The sequence below is a fragment of the Mobula birostris genome, chromosome 4 (genome assembly GCF_030028105.1).
Source record: "Mobula birostris isolate sMobBir1 chromosome 4, sMobBir1.hap1, whole genome shotgun sequence".
In the NCBI taxonomy this organism is placed as follows: Eukaryota; Metazoa; Chordata; class Chondrichthyes; order Myliobatiformes; family Myliobatidae; genus Mobula; species Mobula birostris.
Window position 1 is genome coordinate 65,772,192 of NC_092373.1, and position 18,778 is coordinate 65,790,969.

At 40.1% G+C, this 18,778-nt stretch overlaps 1 protein-coding gene across 3 annotated transcripts in view; it reads left to right on the top strand.

Moving 5' to 3' along the window:
• The window catches only part of pax3b (paired box 3b), a 102,266-nt gene that overhangs the window by 54,706 nt on the left and 28,782 nt on the right, over positions 1 to 18,778 (top strand). For all 3 annotated transcript variants that reach the window (XM_072255490.1, XM_072255488.1, XM_072255489.1), the window contains 2 exons: positions 10,869 to 11,034; positions 15,057 to 15,271. In XM_072255490.1, coding sequence (XP_072111591.1) covers positions 10,869 to 11,034; positions 15,057 to 15,271 — 381 coding nt within the window. The remainder of the gene's footprint in view (positions 1 to 10,868; positions 11,035 to 15,056; positions 15,272 to 18,778) is intronic.

Consider the following 18,778-nt stretch of genomic DNA (forward strand, 5'->3'; position numbering starts at 1 on the left):
GACGAGGCTTGGCAGGCAGGCAGGATGAGGCTGGAGTCTTCAGGCTAGAAGCTGGAGGCTAGAGACTTGGCTTGGCAAGAGGCTAGAGGCTCAAGGCTAGAGACTTGGCTTGGCTTGGCAAGAGGCTAGAGACTTGGCTTGGCTTGGCAAGAGGCTAGGGGCTCAAGGCTAGAGACTTGGCTTGGCAAGAGGCTAGAGGCTCGAGGCTGGAAGCTGGAGGCTGGAGGGGAGGTGAGGCTGGAGGGGAGGCGAGGCTGGTGGCTGGAGGTGAGGCTGGTGGCTGGAGGCGAGGCTGGAGGTTGGAGGCTGGAGACTTGAGGCGAGGCTGGATGCTAGAGACACGAGACTTGAGGTGAGGCAAGGCAGGATGCTGGAGGCTTGAGACTTGAGGCGAGGCTTGGTTCGGCTCCTCCTGGGCAGGGCACAGAACACCACCCAACAGAGGCAAGGGACAGGAAGGGACAGAACCAACCCCAGGTAACGGCAAGATGGCCTGGCTTACCTGGGCGGAGGCAAGGGATAGGAAAGGAGCTAGGTACAAGGTAGCTCCAGGACCAGACAGCAAGACAAGGCAAGGCTACTGGCAAAGTGAGGCAAGATGAGAACTTCAGGTGAGGCGACAGTTACCGGCAAGACAAGGCAGGGCTTCTGGCAAAGCAAGGCGAGACAGAGCTTCAGGCAAAGCGAATGTTACTGGCAAGACAAGGCAGGGCTTCAGGCGAGGAAACAGAAGGCAGGGGAAGGGATACAAGGAGTAAGGACAAGAACAATCCAGAGGCCACGCCCTGGTCTCTGGAGGTATTTATGCAGCCAACCCCTGTGAGCATCAGCTGACTCAATTAGAGCTCAACAAGACAGAAACAGGGTAGATAGGAAAACCTGGAGCAAGGGTTGATGGACCGGACCGTGAACCGGAAAATAGACTTCACGGACCGGACTATTACAGTACCCCCCCACCCCCCCGCAAGGGAGCCTCTGGGCGACCAAACAGGGTATCCAGACTATGGACGACCCAGGCGGGTGGGAGGGTATGTAACAGAAAGGAACCCTGGGTGGCAAGAGGAAAACGACAGTATCTCTGTTGCTGGGTCCATGGTTGGCTGGATCGTTCTGTCATAAGGTGGTGGCTAGGAATGGACCCAAGTGCAAGACACAGACACTGAAGTACTAGGGATAGGACTAGGATACAGGGTGAGGTCAAGGACATGGACAGGAAAACCAGGAACATGGAACAGGACTGAACAAGAGAGCTAGGAGCCCGGGCTTGGACTCCGAGCCAGAGACTGGACAAGGACCCAGTACGTGGGTCTTGCCTCTGGCTCGGACCCCAGAACTAGGCAAGGACGAGGCTGGAGTCTTCAGGCTAAAAGCTAGAGGCTAGAGACTTGGCTTGGCAAGAGGCTAGAGGCTCGAGACTAGAGACTTGTCTTGGCTTGGCAGGAGACTGGAGACTTGAGGCAAGGCTGGAGGCTGGAGGATGGAGACTTGAGATGAGGCTGGAGGCTGGAGACGAGGCGAGGCTGGAGGCAGGAGACTTGAGGCGAGGCGAGGCTGGAGGGTGGAGGCAGGAGACTTGAGGCGAGGCTGGAGGGTGGAGGCAGGAGACGAGGTGAGGCGAGGCTGGAGACTGGAGACTTGAGGCGAGGCTGGAGGCTGGATGCTGGAGGCTGGAGATGAGGTGGAGACTTGAGGCAAGGCTTGGCTCCTCCTGGGCAGGGCACAGATCACCACCTGACAGAGGCAAGGGACAGGAAGGGACAGAACCAACCCCAGGTAACGGCAAGATGGCCTGGCTTACCTGGGCAGAGGCAAGGGACAGGAAAGGAGTAGGGAAAAGGGTGGCTCCAGGACCAGACAGCAAGACAAGGCAAGGTTAATGGCAAAGCAAGGCAAAACGAGAACTTTAGGTGAGGCGAGAGTTACCGGCAAGACAAGGCAGGGCTTCAGGCGAGGAAACAGAAGGCAGGAGACGCGATACAAGGAGTAAGGACAAGAACAATCCAGAGGCCACGCCCTGGTCACTGAAGGTATTTATGCAGCCAGCCCCAACAAGCATCAGCTGACTCAATTAGAGCTCAACAAGACAGAAACAGGGTAGATAGGAAAACCTGGAGCAAGGGTCGATGGACCGGACCATGATCCGGAATATGGACTTCAACGACCAGACTATGACACCGTGGACCGCTTTAATATTGACAATATTTTGTGAACCGGCCGACTGGTGGGGGGGCGGGGGTGGTTGTTCAAGTAGGGTTAAACTCACCTCAACATGTCTTTTACAGTTAGGGTTGCCAACTTTCTCACTCCCAAATAAGGGACGCAGTAGCAGTCAAATCCCGGGACACTTGTGTTTACCGTAGGAAAGACTACCATGACCATGAAGCCTTGCGCGGGCACCTGTGTGCGCATGCGCGTACATGCCAATTTTTTCCCCACAAATCGGTTTTGGCTTAATCATCCCGACTATACTGTACATACATTATTTCTACTTTACATAGGCTGTGTATTTATCATATCATTCCTGCTTTTACTATATGTTAGTGTGATTTTTGGTTTTATGTGTTATTTGGTATGATTTGTTATTTTTTGGGTCTGGGAACGTTCAAAATTTTTTCCCACGTAAATTAATGGTAATTGCTTCTGCGCTTTACGCCATTTTGGCACGAAAGGTTTCATAGAAACGCTCTACCTTAGCGGAGGAAATACGGGGCAAGGGCCGTTCCGTATGGAAGAAACCAATTTAGCCCAATATACAGGATGTCCGGGCAAATACGGGACAGTTGGCAACCCTATGTTCAAGTTCAACAGTGCGTGACAGGGAATGAAGAAAGGTGCAGATGACTCATACCGTTTTCCTCGCGGCCCGGTACCGGTCTGTGGCCCGGTGGTTGGGGATCACTGGTATTTGGTGACACATATCTATACTTCAATAATAAATTTACTTTGAACTTTGAATTATAATATGTATAATCTCGAGTGAAAATGTATCAGTATTGAATATACATGTAAACATACAACTAGCCTTTTAGGCAGTGTTTTTTAAAAATAATTTTTTCAGCAAATTTTAAAAAAATGCTATTATATATGTAACTTCTATATGGCAATAAAGAGTGTGTACTCACATAGAAAAGAGAATTGAACTTTCTTTCAAAATATGATAAACATCAAGGATTTAATGTAAGTTGTGGTGGTAGATAGTGATGCAGTGGTAGAAGAAGTGCTCTTGCCTCTTGGCAGTTTAGCCATTTCTGGCAGCTGAGCCCACTGCAGCAACTGCAGCCTTCATGTCATGTTTTATAAGTATTATAACACACACATGGATAAGTAGAAGGCAAATGGAACCAGGCTCCTGCTGCATACTGGCTCATTGGCCTTGCTGCAGCCAGCCCCACCTGATCAGCAGTTTGTCATTTGGGGGTTGGATGTGGAGCAGGGCTCAGCGGGCAGCCCTGCAGGGTGTGAATGATGACTTGTGTGTGGTCGAGCAGGAGCAGAGATAACGACTGACATGCCACACCACACCCCACACACAAGCAAAGCTGTTCTGCTGCTTCATTTTCCCCATTTGTTTCATTCAGGGTCCCAATTAAAATAATTACAGTAGTAAACTTACCATGGCCCATTCAGAAACTCCTGCGCCTCTCCAGTTTTTACTTGTGTCCCCTATGAAACCCGGCATGTCCCCCTGGGAGGGAGAACCACAGGCCTAAGGATCAGTGACAGACAACTGGAAGCTGAGGACTATCCTTGGAGACCAAATAAAGGCATTCTGCAGAACCGTCACTCAATCTGCTTTTGGCCTCACCATTGTAGAGAGGAGCAGCAAAAGCAGCACACTTAAGCCCAATTTACACTTCTGCATCAAATGTATGCCATGGGGACGGCATAGCCACGTACCCTATGCTGTACTCTACGCTGAACCCTAGGCCGTAGCCTAACGCGTACCTCTCCCAAAATGTAACCGCGCTGCGGCGACGCAGACCACAACAACTGTGATTGGTCCGCTTGGTAGCATTGCATTTCCTCCTAAATGCAGAGATGTTCAACTGCATTTCCGGTTGCTTCTTCTTCTCCGCCATTTCAGAACTGAGAGAGAAGAAACTCTTGTTGAACATTTATTAGCTCCAACTCCAACATGATGTGCTCAGTTTCAATTGCCTTTGTTTGAAGTACAGGAAGAAACTCAACACAGTGGCATAGAAACCCCACCGCCAACTAGCGTTTTGATGGTGAATTGCAGAGCAACGTAGACACACCAACGCACAAGTGTAAATGCTCACACGGTGTAGGCCACTTGCGTCGGCTACAGTGTAAGCTACGGCGCAGCCTGTACGCACAAGTATAAATCAGCCTTAAATTGGAACCAAAACAGAAAATGTTAGAAGAACTCAGCATCAAGCAGCATTGGTGGAAAGAAAAAAAACAGTTAATATATTAGGTCTGCAACCATTCAACAGAACTGAAATCCGGTATTCTCTATGTTTGTTTCAGATTTGTAGCATCTACAGCTTTTTTGATTTTTTCTTTAAACTAAATGGAATTGAAGTAAGTTGTTCATTTGGAAAGTAAAAAATGTGGATAGAGATAGCAGCCTTTTGATTCTTTTACTTTTATGCTTCTCAAAGATTTTAACTGTTTCCGAAATCTAGCATAACTTATCAAAGTGTGTTATGCAGTGTCACAATGTGTGCTTGCAACCAAGGGTGGTCGGATGCCTTTGACCATTTGTTTTACTTTCTTCTGTGTAAAACTGTGGAATGAGTGAACGCTAGTCATTCCATTGTAGGGAGACATTTTTTTTTCAAGACTTGTTCTGCAACTCTCTGTATAGAATTATAATTGCATGGATAGTATTGTGCTTGTATGGGGCTGGGAGCATTTTAAAGGAACAACAAGAAGAATTGTGGAATATCTCATTGAAACCTATCAAATATTGAAAGGCCTTGATAGAGTAGATGTGGAGAGGAAGTTTCCTACAGTGGGAGAGACTCGGACCAGAAGGCACAGCCTTAGGATAGAAGGGCGTTCCTTTAGAACAGAGATTAAGAGGAATTTCCTTAGCTGGAGCATGATGAATTTGTGGAATTCATTGCCAAAGATGGCGATGGAGGCCAAGTCATTGGGTATAGTTAAAGCAGAGTTTGATAGGTTCCTGATTAGTAAGGGCATCAAAGGTTCTTGGGAGAAGACAAGAGAATGGGGTCAAGAGGCATAATAAATCAGTACAATTGAATAGCAAAACAGACTCGATGGGTTGAGTGGCCTAATTATGCTCCTGCATCTTATGGTCTTATGGACCAGGAAGGCAGGCAATTACATTTTCCTATCCACTATAAGAATTTAGCCCTTGGGGTAATTTCATTGCTGTTCTCTAGAAGGGAAGGACTTTGGTCTTTTTACTGATTTGTTTCTTTTGATCAGAATCACAATGTTCATGAACCCATGCTGCAGTTTTCAAGGTTCACTTGCACTGTGCAATTCATTCCAATGAAATAGTAGCAGCATATAGCTAAACTAGTTACCCAGAAAACGATTTCTGGAGGCCAGTGGCTGCTGAGCTCTTTTTGGGAGCATTTCAGAATTGGCTTATTATTGTCACATGCTGTGATAATTTTGTGTGCCATCAATACAGATTATTTCAAGAGAAAATTAGTGGTGAAATAGAGAATATAGTGCAATAGTTGCAGTTACAGATATAACTTGGTTGAAAATATGTTAGGGTGGGTCAGTAAGTTTGCAGATGATACAACAATTGGTTTTGCAAATTGCATAGAAGATTTCCAAGGGATACAGTGGAATATACAGTAGATCTGTAGTAAATATGGACAGAGAAGTGGCAGATGGAGTTTAGTTTGGAAGAGTGTAAGGTGGTGCCCTTTGAAAGATCCAATCAAAAGGGAGAGTACACAGTTAATGGCAGGATCATTGACAATGTTGATGAATGAAGGATTTTGGGGCCCACTTACATGGCTGTCTAAAAGTGGCTGCACAGGATGATGGGGTGGTAAAGAAGGCATATGGCATGCTAGCCTTCATTAGTCAACATATTGAGTTAAAAACCAGAAGTTATAGCTTTATAAACCTCTGGTTATGCCGTATTTAGAGTATTACATTCAAATCTGGTCGCCCCATTATCGGACGAATGTGAGGCTTTGGAGAGGGTGCAGAGGATGCTGCCTGGATGGAGGACACGTGCTTTGAGGAAAGATTGGACAAGCTAGGACTGATTTCTGCAGAGCAGCAGAGGTTGAGGGAGATTTGGCAGAAATTTATAAAATTACGCAAAATATAAGACCGCCTTAATCTCTTTCCCCAGATTGAAGAGTCTGGTACTAGAGTGCATGTACTTAAACTGGGAGGGGCAAAGTAGGAAGGAGGTGAGCAAAGCAAATGTTATACATGGAGAGTGGTGGGAATTTGCAATGTAATCCCTGGGGTGGTGATAGAAGCAGATATTATAGGAGCATTTAAGACACTCATAGAAAGGCACATGAATATATAAGGAAGGGAGGGGTTTCATCAATGTGTGAAAATAGGGATTAGATTAATTCAGAGTCATTGTTTTAATTAGTTTGGCACAACACCATGGACCAAAGGGCTTATACTGTCCTCTACTGTTCAGTGTTCTATGTTCCTTGGCCTTTCATCTATATTCTATATTCTGTCATCAATGGTTGATCTTCAGAATTAAAATCCACAATCTATATAATGCCCTTGTAGTAAAATGGGAATATTATTCATTAAATGTTAACACTGAGAAACATAACCTGCTGTTAAGGTAGGTGAGGAAAACTTGGTCAAAGTGGAATGAGAGGTGGGGACATAAAGGCAAGTATTGGTCTTTGGCAACTGAAAGAAGTTTGAATGTGGCGGAGTCATGATTCCTGGGGACACTGAACAGGCCAGAAATGATAGAGCATAGGGATTCTCAGAGAACCGTCGGACAGGGAAAAGTTAAGGCCATAGCAGGATATGAAATGAAGAGCAAGAATTTTACAGTCATATTATTGCAAAGTTGGGATGACTGATAAACAAGAGTAGAAAATGGAATGTGGGCAGCAGAGTTTTGTATGGCCTAAAGTTTGTATAGGTATCCCCTGCTTTTCGAAAGTTTGCTTTACGTCACTTCGCTTTTACGAAAGACCTACATTAGTACCTGTTTTTGCTAACCAAAAGAAACCTGAAGAGGATTTTCGCTTTTACGAGAAAAGGTGAAAAGCGAAAATAGCGTTCAGCGTTTGTTTTGCAACGAGCCGTTATAGAGGCAGCGTGCACCCCGAGCAGCGAGAGTGGCGCCGCCAAGCCCCTTCCCTGGGAACTACACTCAACATCTCGGCATCAAGCCGCCATAGCTTTGAACTGTGTCTGTGAGCATCTGTGCTTTATCTCGATTTATTTTGAGCATCCGTTAGCAAGATGTGTCCTGAGGTATCAGAAAAGCCTAAGAGAGCTCATAAGGGTGTTACCCTTAGCGTAAAACTGCATGTAATTAAGTGTTTGGATTGTGGTGAACACTTCTTGTTGTGATTCTTTCACTTCCTGTTGTTTCGTTCGCATCCAAGTGGTTGGAATACCCAAGTGATTTTTTCTGAGTACATGAGTGGATACGTTAGTCCTTTTGTTGAAATTGATGCAGTTACTGATTGCATCAATTTTATCAATACTGATGCAATTGAAAGAGGAAAGGATTCGAATCGAAACCAAACGCAATAGCGAACGGCCCAAAAGTGAAGTCGTCCAGGAACTGTATGTGAAGCACTTGTGTGAGATTTTTGCTACGATTGACAGTGTTGCAATAATTGCAGAAAAGTATAATTTTAATTTTGAAACGTAGGTTTAGGGCAGGTTCTCAACCTTCAACCTCTCAAATTTCCAGTGTGCTCGCTGTCTTCCCGATTCTGGTAAGTGAAACTGCACTGTACATACGTTATTTCTACTTTATATTGTCTATGTATTTATCATATCATTCTTGCTTTTACTATAAGTTAGTGTTATTTTAGGTTTTATGTGTTACTTGGTATGATCTGGTAGGTTATTTTTTGGGTCTGGGAACGCTCAAAAATTTTTCCCATATAAATTAATGGTAATTGTTTCTTCGCTTTACGCCATTTCGGCTTACGAAAGGTTTCATAGGAACGCTGTACCTTCGGATAGCGGGGGAAACCTGTACATGCTAGATTAAGAGAGGCTGAGCAAGAGGGCATGGAATGATCAAGTCTAAAGGTAACAAAAGACACATGGTGGCTCCAGTAATAGTTGAACACAGTGGTCTTTCTGCGGTACAACTCTATGATTCCATGTATAGGTAGGCACGGTGGTGCTCAGTGACGTGGTGAGCTGACAACCTTGTTCTTATGCACAACTGAGGCAAGGCTGGAAATTGATTTTATCGAGGAGTAGAAAGTAGGCAGTCTTAATGATGTGTTGTTAAATATGACACCAATGCTACAAATGTCTGTTTCAGTTACGAATGTGTTGCTAAAAGAGGGGCAGAATTGATTTGTAGGCAAGTCTGTGGCAAATACTGAATACCCTGGTACAGAATTTGCAATTGCCCTGGAAGTAATAATGCTTTCCATTGATCTCCAAGCAATTCCCTACAGGGACCTGGCAATTTCTGTGGCAAGAATTTTCCCTTTACCGATACTGCTTTGTGTCAGACATCAATTCAATCTGATCGTTGTTACCCAGAGACTGTGATACCATGAAGATGTTTGTTCAGCCAGATGCATGAAAGATTTCTTGGTCAGTAAAGGAGGAAGGAAAATACATAATTTTAAGCACTATAAAGTCTACTAAATAAAGAAAGGAAAATATATTGTGCATAAGACACGCAGAAATGTTATTAATAATCCTATTTTAAAATCACTTATATTCATCACAGAAAGCTTCATTGCGCATATGTAACATATTTTCGGATCAGATAGCTTGGAAAGCAGTCTTTAAGTAGTACAACACAAGAACAGATTGTTCAGCGTATAATGTCTGTATAAACATAATACAAAATTAAACAAAAACTCTTCTACCTGCATATGATCCATATCCCTCAATTCCCTGTATATACATGTACCTTTCAAAAAGTCTCTTAAATGCTCCTATTGTATCTGCTTCCATTACTACCCCTAGCAGCCCCATTTCAGTCACCTACACTCTCTTGTAGAAAAAAATTGCCTTCCACACCCCCTGTAAACTTTCTTCCTCTCACCTTAAAAGCATGTCCTCTATTATTTGACATTTGTGTCCTAGGATAAAGATTTTGACTATCTAGCCTGGTTAAGAGTGTATGTCAGTTTAAAATGCATTTTACTAGGAACACAAGTTGTGATGCTCCCAAGCTGATTAGTTTACTCCAGTCCAATATGCCCACATAACAAATTGGCAACTTGCCGAATTATTGGAGAAATGCAGACAACAGTGTCATCATAACATTGTGTTTAAACATTTCTAAATGTAGAGGAAGGAAAAGGAAGCCGATGTAAATAATTTAACAAGTCTAGTTATCTCTCTACAATGCAATACACTATGCTGCAATATCTTATACTGGGGTTATTTATCTAACATTACAGAACATTGCTGGAAAATAGCAAAGCAGCTGTGTGTTTATTTGTTATTTGTCTTCAATATAAGCACATTCTATGCCTGCATATCACTTTCAGAACTCAAGGAATGATCTAAGTGAAGTACAAGAACTAACACTTTCTAAGTACTTGCCCCTCAGAGCATGCAGAAGCCACATTAATGCAGCAGCTGGCACAGTGTAGCCTTAACCCTATGACTTCTTTGCATTCCTCACAGCTTCATCTGGTCTCATGAGGCCTATCATCTCTTATGTGGCTTGCTGTGATCTACTTCCCTGCTAAATTCCCCAGAACAACTAACATATGGATCTTTTACTAAACCCAGCATGAATGACAGATTTAAGTCAATCATTGACTTCTTCACGACAGTTCAGTGTTGCAAATTTAACGTTTCTCAGACAGTAGGGACACGGAATCTGCTAACTTTTATTGAGTTATTCCTAGCAATAAATTTTAACATTTTTAAATGACATTTATACTGCCATTCTTTGCTCCTTTTAAACCCATACACAACATCTGTATGTCAATAAAACACCAGTGACAGTTAACTGCTGATGGACTTCAACAGGTTTAATTCTGCATAACTATCTTATAGCCAAATAACAAATCAAACCATTATATTATTGTGGAAAACACATTACTCATAAAAGAGTATATTTGGACCGATTCAGAGTGTTTGGATTAACACTTGCACACAAACTGAAATTGCGTCAGTGTCTGATTACGGAAGATTTACTCAGATTTGACATTCCAGATCCTAGTGAACTTGGAGTTTTGTCCAAACTTGCTATTTGATAAAAACACTAATTCATTTTAATGGTAGCTCAGACTGAAAATGACAAAGCTCAGATGGAATGCCAAAGGATGCCAACTTTGCAGAACTGCTTGACGAATACTAAAGTATAAAATGTTTACATATTAACATAAAAGCTTTAGTTGAATAGTCTACTGACAGGATAACAGTAAAAATCTTATAAGAAAGTTAATCTTTAAAAGATGTGGTTTTGAAATTTGTATACAAAGTGACATGCTTGATTTGTCAGTGGATCATCTGTTAGTTTTCAATGGCTTTAAGTGAATGTAATTCCAAGCATAAATGGCTTATTGTAATGTTTCGCTTCACAACAATTGGATCTTAAGATTATTATTTTTGTACCTGAATTTTGCATAATACTGTTCATTATTAATTAGTTTGAGTTTATAACATAGCTTAATTATGATAATAATTATAGCAGAAGTACTCCAATTCAATTAAAATTGTCCTGGCAGTGATCCTATTTAATTTATTAGGTTTGGTTCAGCAATCGCCGAGCTCGTTGGAGGAAACAAGCAGGAGCCAATCAACTACTGGCATTTAATCACTTGATTCCAGGTGGATTCCCGCCCACAGCAATGCCAGCACTGTCGCCATACCAACTGTCCGATGCCAGTTATCCACCTACATCAATACCACAGGGTAAAGTAAATCTTTAATACCCATATTCTAACAAGGAATAATATCATCATAATTATTGAAAGCTTTTGTGCTTCAGAGTAAACCAAGGAGCTTTGAAATAAATAAAAAAAAGTTGTTTAGAATTATTATCCATAAGTACTACAAAAAAAGTGAAATTATCAAGGAAGAAGTGAATGATTTGCCATTTTAGATGATTTTTTTTTCTGATGGCCTCTGTTACAATAGCTTGAGAGATCAAAGAGAATAAGGTATAAATTTAACTTTAGCAGTATCCCAAAAGGAATGATTAATAAGCAGCCAGCACTCTTGCTCCCAGTTGTCTTAGCTAGAATATCCAATCACTGGTATGTTTCCGAATCACCTTTGCTCATTGAGAAAAGTAAGAACTTCCCTCTTGTGGTTTCTCCATTCAGAATATATATTTAAAGGCAAGGCTTGATCCCTAGGTGCCAGGTCTGTGTGGTGGCAAATTCTTCTCTAATGTAATGGACAAAGCAAAAATTAAACTTCTGGCTCATTCTGGTCCAGCTAACTGTCTAATGTTTTGACATTTAAAAAAATAAGTCATGAAATGATTAAAACATTTAAGTATACTCAAACAACTTAAACATCTTAAATTATTGAATACTTTCCTCATTCCTCTGCAGCCAGTCCCTTCCATAAGACAAAGGAGCAACCACTAGGCTATTTGGCCCATCAACTCTGCTCTGATGCAATTCTGCATCACGGCTAATTTATTGTCCTTCTCAACCCCATACTTCTGCCTTCACCCCATTACCTTCGATGCTGTTAATAATCATGAGCTTAACACCTTTTGCCTTGAATATACACAATGACTTGGCCTTCATAGTCATCTGCGGCAATAAAGTCTGAAGTTTCACCACCTTCGGGCTAAAGAATTTCCTCTTCATCTCTGTTGTAAAGGGACATCCTTGTATCTGAGGCTGTGCCCTCTGGTCCTAGACTTCCCCACTATAGGAAACATCTTCTTCGTGTCCACTCTATCTATGGTTCAGTGAGATCCTCCCCTCATTCTTTTAAATTCCAATGAGCACAAACTCAGAGCCTTCGAATGCTCCTCATACGTTAACCTTTTCATTCTCAGGATCATTCTCATGATCCCCCTCTAGACTCTCTCAAATATCAACACATAATCTAATAATACTCTAATCTAATCTTTTCTTAGATAAGGGGCCCAAAACTGCTCACAATTCTTCAAGAGCGGTCTGACCAAAGCGTCAACATTACATCGTTGATTTTATATTCTAGTCTTAAAATGAATGTTAATGAATGCTATTTGCTTTCCTTACCACCAACTCAACCTGCTAGTTAACCCTTAACCTTTACAGAATCTTGCATGAGGACTCTTGGGTTCCTTTGCACTTCTGATTTCTGAATTTGCTCCCTGTTTAGAAAATAGCTGACATCTATTTTCTAATAGATGGTTCCCTGTTTCCTCAACACTACCATAAAAATCAATGGTTGACTCTGGCTCAGGGTGATCACGTAGGTTTCATACCTGGGGGAGTTACTACATCCATACATTTGCTTGTTGCATGGGAAAAGGATTCAGACCATCTAACCTATCTGTACCTCATATAATGTTATTACATCGATCAGGTCACCTCTTAGTCTCCTTCGCTCAAGGGAGAAGCCTAGTCTATCCCATAACTAACGTTTCCCAATCCAGGCAACATCTTGGTTCTGCACCAAATTTTATATTCTAAGCCCTGATGTTTGAGGCAAGCACACCATATGTTGTTTCCATCAGCCAAATGTGTTGCTGCTTTCATGGAAAAAATGTTCCTGAACATTCCTTAACACCCTACTATTTACTACTGTCTATACATTCTACTCCTATTTGCTGTCACATAGCGCAGCACCCCGCTCATGTTAATTTGTTAATTAACTTCTGTCTGCGAGTGCCCTGCTCACCTTTTCATCTGATATATTTGAGTCATGCATCCATTTTCCTGTAGCAACTAAGTCACCTTTTTTCCACTGTTTTAAATAGAACTAAATATCAAAGGAGATGTATCATAAGTGTCTAGCACAACAACTCCTTTAGACACTTTTACCCAAACCGGAAAGCCCCCCCCCCCCCCCCCAATCTAACATAAAGCTTCATCCAATGTGCATCCTTAACTCTTGTTGGAATGTGGTTGTTCTGGAAAATTACTGGAAAAACAGTAATACACAATATTTTCTTTTAATTGTTAAATAACTATAACAGGCTGAATTATTGTTCTTAATTTGGTTTTGATGCCCATATAACACAAACTTTTCCATTTGTCTTGATCTTTTTGCCTACAAGGTTTCTCTGCATGATTCTTTAAAGCAGTTTGATGTTTCTGCTACAATCATTTCTTCCAGATGTTTCATGGAATTGAAAGATCCTTTAGTTATGATAAATAGCTATCAAGCCACTTTAGTGTGTACATGCAAGCATTCTTCAGTAAATGTGTTGGCACTAGACTATGGAACACTTCGCATTATGAGACCCAGTGTCACTTTCAATTACTTAGAGTTTAAATGATGTTAGAGGGAGGAAAACTTATCCTTTACATTGCTCCAATGATGGAAAGTTTCCTCTGAACTCTGTGCAGTAAAATCATAACCATGCTTCTTAAAGAATTTCAACAGTTTCACTAAGTCTGGTTCACAGGTGGAATTATTCCCTGTCAGTGTACTTAATTTCACCTTTCTTCAGTACAAGTGCAACGTTTGCTCTACCTGTCCATCGCAAATAGGATGAGCCATGGTGGCTGTGGGGAGTGAAATTGTTCACAAGGTAGAACCTTGTGAGTAATGGTAAATCAGCAGAATTTTTCATTGCAGCATTCGTCATTTTGCGAAAGCCGCTTATTTTGTGCTGTCGCCAAAGTCTTGCACGAGCCACTCAGTCCAAAGAAAGAACCATGTTTTTTGCAGCCAGAAGACAATTGAGACTTTTGTCCCATCATTTGGGACAGGATTTTAAACCAATTCCAGATTTAAAAGCAAAGAATACTAACATTCTTTGGCTGAAGCATTTCTGAAATAACAGGAAGCATTGGCAGAAGGTTGGAAAGCAATAGAATAAAAATCCTCAGACATGTTTCATTAAAACTTAAAGTGATAGTAAGGGTTAACAAATTTCACAACACATGCCAGTGATAATAAACCTGATTCTGATTCTGAGGGGAAAAAAGAAACTTCATACTTCTTTGTAAATACATAACAATATTCTAGTCACTTTGTGAAAAATTTCCTCTGTTTTAAGAGAATATATAAAAGATTTGATAATTACTGTGCTGTTTATGCAGTTTGTGTTTGTGTTCTTTTTTCAATGAAATGTAGAAGAAAGTATCATTTCTTTCAATGTTAAAATCAGTAACTTTGTGGTTAGCTTTTAGATAATGTTTTGGTTGTTTCAATGACTTGTATTTGATATCTCAAAAGAAGGATAGCATTCTATTTAAAAAGTCACTGCCTTCATAACAAAAAGTCTACTGGAGACAAATCTTTTTATCAAGAAGTATTACCAAAAATAAAACCAATAATTTTTGTATGAAGCTTCATCAAAGGGAACACTGAAGGAAGCTTTAGGTTCAGTAAAAGACATCTTTAATTCAATATCATTTTTGATTTCTAGTGACCAATATCAATCATATGATCAAATGATAGCATCGATCACATATAAGGTGGGGAGGGTGTAGAGTAGATAACTGTTCTTAATCAGATTCTATGAAATTGCTTTCTCATTATTTTTCCCTTCCAAATATTATACATGCTATGTTTTGCTGGAATTTATATTACTGAGGTATATTTATGAACAAATCAAAACATGTTCTTTTCGTTGAAGATTCTGCTTTTTTAAGTATCTATATTTTGACTTCTGAAACAAATAAGTAGCAATTGCTAAAAAGTGTCTTAAAGGCTACTAGATACATGAGCTTATTAGATTTTAGTCTTAGAATAGCAGTTCCTTAAGATAGAAAAGTGATGGAGCACTAATACAATAAATGTTATTGTGCTTTCAGCAATCTCCGATCCAAGCAACACAGTTCACAGGCCACAGCCTCTGCCTCCGACATCAGTTCACCAGAGCAGCCTCCCTTCTACTCCAGACAGCAGTTCAGCTTACTGCTTATCCACCAGCAGGCATGGATTTTCAGGGTACACAGACAGCTTTGTGTCTCCAGCAGGGTCTACCAATCCTATGAACCCAACGGTTAGCAACGGCCTCTCACCTCAGGTCAGTTTTGTGATTCAGAACAGGCTGTCTACTGTATATGTGAAGCAAATAGTTTACTACCCAAGGCAAAACTAAAGAAAGATTTCTAAATTTAAGATCATCACCCAAATCTGTTTATGCAGTTCATGTGACTGTGCTGGTTTATGCTCAGTAATTTTTCCAAGTACTTGGTATCCTTGGCACTTTATAAGACAATTATTTCACTGTCATCTTTTGGAATACTCAAATGTCATGCAAGTGGATAAATATTGAGAACACTATAAAGAATAGCTACAAAGACTTAATTGCAGAATTCATAAAGTTGAAATGAAAGTAAAAATCAAACAGTTTTCCAAGATGAAATTCCATGTGTGTTTTAGGTTACTGTGTAATAGATTAAAGTGCATTACCATTCAAGTCACTAACGTGCTTCCCCCCGTTGTTTAAGTACATGGGTTAATTTTTAAAAACATTTTTTCTAGACCGTATTTCTATCATTTCAATCTTGGCAGTTACTAATATATTCTCTTGACAACGTTTATAAAAGTGAATTAACAATCCCATAAACTTAGTATTCCCCATCTAAAATAAACTAGAGTTCAGAATTGGAACTCTAGGTGGGGCATTACTTTTAGAGCCATTTAACAGAGTAAGACATGTATAACATTATAATTATTTTGCAAAACCTCTCCTCTTAAAATACATATAATAAATCTTAAATGGGAATTCACCATACAAATTCAGCTTTTTTTGATCTAGAAATGGTTAATATGAGGGGGCATAATTTTAAGATCATTGGACATAAATATATGGGGATGACAGAGGTAAGCTTTTTACACAGAGAGTAGTGAGCACATGGAGTACTCTGCCAAGGGTGCTGGTAGAAACAGGTAGATTAGGGGCATTTAAGAAACACTTAGATGATAGAAAGCTGGAGGGCTATGTAGGAGGGAAAAGTGAGATTGATCTCAGAGTAGGTTAAAGTGTTGGCACAACATTGTGGGCCGAAGGGCCTATACTGTGCTGTTATGATCTATGTTCTAAGATCAACTTATATTTTGTTTAAAAATGAGTCCATATATTAGTGTTAAATCAGGGAAAATGGCAAAGACAAAATTAAAACGTGCTTTTAAACAACTATTGTAAGTTCTACTTTTGTTTATAAATTTAAAGCTCTAATATCACAATGTAATTACTATGGGAAAACATCCATATTATATGATTATGTGGTCAGTAAATTATCCTAGAAGAAATTAATTTTATATAGTGTTATAAGAAAGTGGGGGGGGGCGGGGAATAAAGTTGGTTTGTGTGACACCATTGTCATGAATGATCCCTTCATTGAAACACACAGGCTCAAGGCTCACTTAATAGAGCATCTCAAGCTAATATAGCACCTTAGGCTAGTATCACCCACACTTGATTTTGCACCATTAAACTTTTAAAATGTATTACCAGCTGGTGAAAGTAGACATTATCATTTTATTAAAATATACTGTCTCCATTTATTAGCATAAGTTGGACACAGGTGTCATTTGATATGTACACCAGTTAATTTTTAATATAGGTCACAAGGGACTGGAACATATAATTAAAACGGAGTCATTTCAGAGTGAGGAGATAGAATGCTAAAGGTATGATTTTCTTGAAAAGCATTCTATAAATTGAAGAACAGAAGGAAGCACGAAATGACATAAATGAAAAGTGAAAAGACAATTATAGTCAATTACACACCAATCATTGGTTACCGCGACTGCTTGAACAGTAAGGAACATTTTAATAGGCAGAAAATGAGATTCTAATGGCACAAAGGGGGGCCAAAATGATTGCTTGCATCTGTGGCTTTTTATTCTTCACTTAATGTGCAGTTGAATTGCTCAATGTTTTTACCGCTTTCTGCAGTACGCTGATAACTCCCAGATCCAACAGTTCAGACTATGGTAGGAACTATAAAGTGAGAATAAACAACTCCCCCCTTTGGGCAAATAGGACCTTTCCTGGTTTCTTTTGCTTAGAGCATGCAATTAATTGACATCTTAATCAATTTCTTTTGGGAAGTGAGAGTGTAGCAGCATCAAACACATTGCTGTCGCAGTGGAATTAGAAATTCTTAGTGCCTTGTGTTCAAAACAGTTAAGTGGCTCTGCATATCATCAGCTCATTTATTTGTTTTGCCCTCTTGAATGCCTTAACTTCTGTCTGATTAATATGTCATTGCAATGGAGATGCTTTGCTACTGTAATTTGAGTTATGATACGAAGATAATCTTTCTGGTGAGATGATGACAGCAGTGCCCTGTCTTGTGTTGCATATTGTATCTATGATGTGGATACAGATGGACTAGTTGGAAAAGAATCCTTAATGAAATATGTCTGATCCTTAACAAAATATCTGAAAATATATATTTGGTATGGGAAATCTTAGTCAATATAATCATAAAGGTATATGAATTCAAAGACTCTGGAAAAGAATTCACCCGCACCTTCTACCTTTAAATTAAATCTACATCTTGCCTCTTCTCTGTGCCATTTTAAGTACTTCCTGATAAAATTAGATGTTAGTTGCCTATGATTAGATTTATACCTTCTTTGACTGGAATTCTACACCAGAAGAATCAAGTTATTTTTATCTATCCTATCAAATCCTTTTATTAATCACTCACCAGTTACTTTTAAATCTTCTATACTCAAGAAAATACAACTATAGTATTAAACCTAACTATGATATAATTCTATAGAATCTGCACAGCATTTCCTGGAAGGCCAACACACCTTTCCCTAATATGAATTGGTTACAAAAGAATGTATTTTTCCAGATGAGGTTTGATCTACTTTGTCTGGAGCTGATGCATAACTCCCATTACATCATATAACCCAGCAATGGGGGAGAAGAACTTGAGAAGTCCTACAGTTACTCAACAGTTCATTAACTCTTTTTCTCTTTCTATGCAAACTGCATGAATTGTTGAGTCTTTCCTCCTTTCAGGTTTTAAGTCAGTTGAGTTACTTTTTGATTTAATAAATTTTTTCCAGCTCCAGTCACATCTTTTTTTGGCCTAGTTTGTTGTTTTGTTTTTGAAAAGCATCCTTCAACACATTTAGGACTTGCGCATGTCTATCCAGATAAAATTGCAAGAAGGCAAACATATGACCAATGCTAGGAAATAAAACATGAATTATAATTACATGCCGAACTCATGCTTTCCCATTGAATCAACAAGTTGGAACACATCGAACAACCACTTGTTACTAGTTTAGACTTTGAAGGCTATCGAGGCCACTATTTTAGCATCTGTCCTGAACTCATGCCATTTTATTTCATAAGAAATCTTGTCACAACATCATTGCTGAGCTGAATTTAAAAATAATCTGCAAACTAGCTGCTCCTTCAAATCTACTAATATCATAAGAATATAGGACAGGATAATTGAGGAAAATCATGTTCTGTCTGCATTTAAAACTCAAGCATCTGAAAATAATTCTTTATTCAAAATTTCGGTCACAGCATCTGTCCTAAAGCCAATAAATC